This window comes from Tupaia chinensis, unplaced genomic scaffold (genome assembly GCF_000334495.1).
Source record: "Tupaia chinensis unplaced genomic scaffold, TupChi_1.0 Scaffold000231_1, whole genome shotgun sequence".
Taxonomy (NCBI): domain Eukaryota; kingdom Metazoa; phylum Chordata; class Mammalia; order Scandentia; family Tupaiidae; genus Tupaia; species Tupaia belangeri.
In genome coordinates, this window is record NW_006159706.1 from 903,648 (window position 1) to 909,525 (window position 5,878).

Here is a 5,878-nt window from a genome sequence, read left to right on the forward strand (position 1 = left end):
GGAGGAGTGAACAATAAAGGTGTAAACACAGACACGTGGCTGTGTGGCATCGTTGGGGGCGGGCTGAGGGGCTGAGTGCTCTCAGGGCTGCGGGGAAGCCCAAGGGATGGGGCACCTCCCTCCTGGGGCCTCTGTGAGTCAGGCCTTGGGCTCCCAGGAAATGTGTCCTTGATAACGTGGCAGCTGTTCCCTCATTCCTGCCCCAGGGCGAAGGAAGTTGGGTGGCCAGCTGCTCGTGTGTCACCTCCTCGGTGGAATCAGTGTCCCCAGCACCTGCTGGACACCTCAGCCCTTGTTCAGACCCTACTGTCCCTCCATATCCTCACCCTTATGAGTGACGTCTCTAGGGCCCCCAGCAGACACGTGGCACTTTGACCCATCAGGAGCCCACCACTTCTCCATCTGCCCAGTGCCCTTGGATTGGGGTCCCTTGTGTACCTCCCACCCTCTCACCTACCACTGCCCCATGCCCCTCCCTGCATTCACCATATTCTCTGCTAAGTCCTGGCGCACTTGGGGCCTGATATAAGCCCACAAAGTGCTCCCAATCTAGTGAGAAGCATGGGGATGCCCCCTGCTGGGGACCAGGAAAGGTGCTAGGAGTCCTGGAGGAGGTGATGTTTGAGCCCAGAAAAAGAGCAAGTGAGGGCCTGGGAAAGGAGGGCTTATGGAGGTAGAAGTCAGCTGATGAGGCTGGCAGTGGGGCCCCCTGGGGGACTGGGGTCATAATCTCTGGGTTAGGGTTAAGTAGGCAGAAAATGGGGGAGGGGACTTAGAAGGAAGCTGCAGGCTCTCACTGGGAGGTGAGAAGGATGAGGATGGTCCTTAGCTGCTAGGTACCTAACAGAATATTCCTGCCATCTCCACGGGGACGGCCCCCGCCTGCTCCCCATACTACTGGGTCACCTATGTGCCACCCCCGCAAACACGTAACGTACCCCATCCTTTGCCTAAACCTACCCACATTGCCCAGTGTCTTGCCCGTAGACTCCTTTCTGAGTCAGCCCCTTTCCAGTTACCCATGTTAGGAACTCACCGACCTCCTGCCTGGGCCCTGTCTTCTGCAAAGTAGGTGGGAAAGTGAAGGGTTTCTTTGCTTCTTTGTTTTTTATCGAGAGATTTTTGCTACAGGGTGCCTTCGCTTGCTGGAGAGACAGAGAGACAAAAAGCGAGTAATCATTCTCCAAGGGGGATGGCTATGCTGCAATCCCTTCTCTTTCATTCTCCTCTTGGGATTTTGGGCACACATGTACATGTAGGAGTCCGGCGTTTTTTTAAGCCCCTGCCGGCCCCAGCGAAGTTCTGTTTTTCCTGAAGCTTGACCCCAGCACACATTCTGAATTGCCAGATTCATACTCTCAAGGGTGTGACTGATCCCCACCTGCCACATGGGCCTTTTTTCCCCTAAACCTCTGCCACCTGCACCCTCCACTTGGGAATGCTTCCCCTGGACCCCAGTCCCCATCTCTGTCTTGTGAACACCTTCTTGTAACACTTTAGGTCTCAGTTCTCCAGGCCCTTTGTCCAGCGTCCTTCCTGGTACTGGCCTCCCATCAAGCTGCCACATGCTCAGAGCCCCTGTTCCGTCCATGACAATTCCTGTATGAAATACTCGATTATTTGGGAACCAGCAGTTAGTGTAATGGCTATGTCGCTGGACTCCCATGTAGTCGACTGTGGTTCGAGTCCCGGACCCGGTGGCTTAAACTCACGCCAGGCGCGTGTGCGTGCGTGCCCTAGATCCCAAGAGGAAAATGGAGGAGAAGGGATTGCAGTGTGGCCATCCCCCAAGGGGGTGATTTCTCGCTTTCTGTCTCTCTGTCTCTCTCTGTCTTTCTGGCAAGTGCAAGCACCCTATAGCAAAAACCTCTCCAAAAAAATAAAAAAGAAAAAGAAAAAAAAAAAAAAACCTTGATTATTTGATTCATGTCTGTCACCCCTCCATCACCCTGAGCTCAGGGAGGACAGGGATGGTGTCTGTCTTGTCCCCTCTGCGTGGTAAATACTTGTGGGATGATTGGCCCTGTCAGACAGGCTCCCCACTGGCACAGGAGGCTACGGGGCTTTACAGAAAGGCCCTGGAATGGTCCTAGCGGGTGTGTGTGTGGGCTCTGGCATTTTAGGCTCAGATACCCCAGAGCCTGAGGGCGGAGGGAGGGGCACCTGGCCCCAAGATAACAAAGTCTGGGCCAGGCCCCGTGGGCATAACTGGTCTGAGAGGCCAGAAAGACCTGGGGCTGACTGCAGTTGGGTCACATTCCAGGGAGGCTGGCCACTGGGTTTCCAGCCCTGCCTCAGGCTGCTCCGAGGCTGATCAGCACCCCTACCCTTCCACACCCCATCCCACAGCCCAGGTCTGGAAGGACTCTGGACATTGGTGGCAAGAAAAGCCAGAGCTGAGCAAACAGGGCGGGGCCAGGGGAGGGGCACGCAGGTAACTGCCTTCCCAGGAGCTGCCACTCCAGGCAGGTCTGAGTGGCCAGGCCGTCCTGGAGCCGCGTCCACGGAGCCACGTCCACGCTGCTCGCTGCGGAGACCCCAGGCCTCTCCCACCTGAGGCCGCTCTTGCCTTGGAAGCCAGCCTTGGACACCTGCTCTCCTCAGCCCGGATCCTCAGTTCCGTCCCACTGAACCGACACCTGGATCCTGCTCGCAAAACCGGCTGAAGTTCCTTTCCTTGTGTCTGGTGTCGGTCCCAGGGGCCCTTGTCCTGGGCCATGGCCCAAAGGGCGGGCCTGGGGCCTGGGCAGCTGGAAATTGTGGCCGTTCTGCTCTGTCTTGGAGTATTCCAGCCAAGGATAGGTGAGTGTGTGTGAGGCGGGGGCACTGGGAGGGGTAATAACCCACAGGAGGAACAGGCGAGCCCTTTCCTGGGGCGCATCCTTTGTCCTAGGCTCAAGACACTCCCCCACCTCCCTAAATCTCGGCCTACCCTCCTAGGGAAAGGCCAGCCCCCAGAAGCAGTTGAGGGGTCTGGGAACTCAGGGCTCCCCTACTGAATCCTCCTCCTTTCTCTTTTCTCTCTAGGAGCTGACGGGACTGAAGGTGAGACTTGCTGGGGGAAACGGGGGAGGGAAAAGGAGAGGGGACACGGGGATTGAGTCCCCTGGCGTGTTGCTGGCCTGGCTCGCCCATCGTCTCCGACCACCCCTCCCAGAGCTGCATGGGGCGCTGGAACCCTTGCCTACGGATTAGGGAAGAAGCCGCCGAGCAGCGGTGAACAGCCCCAGGGCGCACAGCCGGCAGGTGGTGGAGCCGGGGTTTAATCTCAAATCTGATTCCCAAGCTGGGTACTCAAGGTCGTTTTGAAGGGAACAAACCGAGGGTCTCCTTTCTTGGTTTGGGTGGCACACAGGCCAAGTCTGAGTCAGACAGGTTTTCAACCCTGCTTCATCACTCAGTGGCTGTGTGTCACCAGCCAGGTCCTCTCAACTAAGGCTCGGTTTCGCCTCTGAAATGAAGTTGGCTACGTCGGTCTCCTGGGGATGTAGTGCGGGTTCAGGGAGATAGAGGAAGTGAAAGCCCCCTCAGGGCCTGGCACTGCCCGAACACTCCCTGAACAGCAGCTATTGTCATGATTATGAGGGAGAGGAGGAGTTGGGCTGTTTTCTCTGTTCCTGGGAAGGTGACTCGGGAAAAGGCAGCTGGGCCTCACTCCAAAGGGCTCAGTAGGGGGTGGGGATGAGGGAAGTGGCGGGGGAGGGGGTGCTGCACTGGCAACGGGACAGTCATCACAGGAGCGGGTTCTTCTATTCGTTTGTTCAGCACTTGTTGTGACTCCACCAGGGACAGGGGACACTGCCCCTAGGGAATGCGCGGGTTGGTGTGGTTAAAACCCGCACAGCTGTAGATACCAGAACAATGGCGAGACTTGACAGCAAGGGGAAGCCTGGAGGCAGCATAATGCACAGGGGCTGCCATGTGAACAGCCTCCAGGGGCAAATAAAGTTGACCGAACTGAGTAGGGCTGGGAAAAACAGCCTAGTAGTGACCTGGATAAGCAGAGGTCCAGAAGCCCTGGGAGTGGAACACAACTGTCCAGGGGAACGGCTGGAGTGGACGCGGTGCCCTGGAAGGTCCAGATGTATCTTCAGGGCAGTGTGGAGCCTTGAAGGGTTTAAGGAGTGTGCCCTGTTCCGATGTGTGGTTTGTAACGATCTTCAGCCTTGCAAGGAGTGGCTGGACGGGGAGGCTGCCATGAGAGCGGAATTTGAGGCAGTGATGGTGGGACAGACAGAGAGGTGGCTCCAGACCAGAGCACCTGGAATGTGGTAGGCCAAGGACCTGGTATAGGGCCCTGGGAGGGCCTGACCTTCATTCCCTTCCCTTCCTCCCTGGCCAGGCCCCTGCGGTGTGATCGCCCAAGCTCGCATCACGGGTGGGAGCAGTGCAAACCCTGGCCAGTGGCCCTGGCAGGTCAGCATCACTTATGATGGCATCCATGTGTGTGGCGGTTCTCTCGTGTCAAATGAGTGGGTGCTGTCGGCTGCGCACTGCTTCCCCAGGTATCTGCTGGGTAGGGGTGGGGGTGGAAGTTCAAAGTGGGCTGGAGGTCACAGTTCATGGGTCAGTTCAGATCAGAGGTTAGGGTCCTTGGGTTGGGTGGAAGGTATCAGTAACAACTGAAAGGACAGTCGGGAAGGAGTGAAGGTGAAGGGTGAGAGTTCACAGGGTAAACCTAAGATGTAATGTGAGGCCTAAGAGGCACTATCTGGGATCAGAATCTGGGTTTGTAATCCGCAAGGCGGCAGGGGTCAGGGAAGGGGGAGGCTCGTGGCAGCCTGCGCCTCTGCCTGCAGGGAGCACAGCAAGGACTACTACGAGGTAAAGCTGGGGGCACACCAGCTGGACACCTACTCCCAAGACGCCGAGGTCCGCAGCGTGGAGAAGATCATCCCCCACCCCAGCTACCAGACGGAGGGCTCTGAGGGCGACATCGCTCTCCTCCACCTCAAGAGCCCCGTCACCTTCTCCCGCACCATCCGGCCCATCTGCCTTCCTGCAGCCAACGCCTCCTTCCCCAATGGCCTCACCTGCACTGTCACTGGATGGGGCCATGTGGCCCCCTCAGGTGAGGTGGGGCACCTGATGCCTAATGGGGGGAAGCCTGACTTGAGAGGAGGCCCTAGGCAAGCATCTTTTGCTCCCACAGTGAGTCTGCAGACCCCCAAGCCACTACAACAACTCCAGGTGCCACTGATCAGCCGTGAGACGTGTAACTGCCTGTACAACATCAACGCCAACCCCGAGGAGCCTCACTTCATCCAGCGGGACATGGTGTGTGCTGGCTATGTGGATGGGGGCAAGGATGCTTGTCAGGTAAGCCCAGGGGGGCAGGCAAGACAGGTGCATCTTGGGGGATGAAGACTGGCATGTGTGACTGGAGGCCAGGGACCTGGTCCTGATAGCTGTTGTATGCCTTTTCTCTTCAGGGGGACTCTGGAGGTCCACTCTCCTGCCAGGTCCCACAAGGACCAGGCCTCTGGTACCTGGCAGGCATCGTGAGCTGGGGCGATGCCTGTGGGGCACCCAACAGGCCTGGAGTGTACACCCTGACCTCCAGCTACGCCTCCTGGATCCACTTCCATGCGAAAGACCTCCAGATGCACGTGGTGCCCTACCAGGAGTCCCTGCCTGATAGCAACCTCTGCGTGAACCACGAGACCCTCAACTCTGGCCCAGCCCAGGGCTGGCAGGGGCCTGTCCTGCTGCTGCCACTGGCTCTGACCTTGGGCCTCTTCTGCCCGTGGCACCAACACTGAGCTGCCCACCCTGGAAGCTGAGCTGCTTCCAAGACTGGCACATCGCACCCAAAGACCATTGCCTCTTCTTAGGAGAGACCCAGTCCCTCCCTGAGATCCTTTGGACCTGGGGCCTG

At 58.0% G+C, this 5,878-nt stretch overlaps 1 protein-coding gene across 1 annotated transcript; it reads left to right on the forward strand.

Annotated features, from left to right (window-relative positions):
* Positions 1–2,435: 2,435 nt before the first annotated feature.
* Positions 2,436–5,878, forward strand: PRSS8 (serine protease 8). Its single transcript, XM_006148117.2, has 6 exons — positions 2,436–2,802; positions 3,028–3,045; positions 4,343–4,505; positions 4,800–5,071; positions 5,153–5,319; positions 5,433–5,878. The coding sequence occupies exons 1-6, from the start codon at positions 2,718–2,720 to the stop codon at positions 5,760–5,762; spliced, it is 1,035 nt and encodes a 344-aa protein (XP_006148179.1). The 5' UTR covers positions 2,436–2,717; the 3' UTR covers positions 5,763–5,878.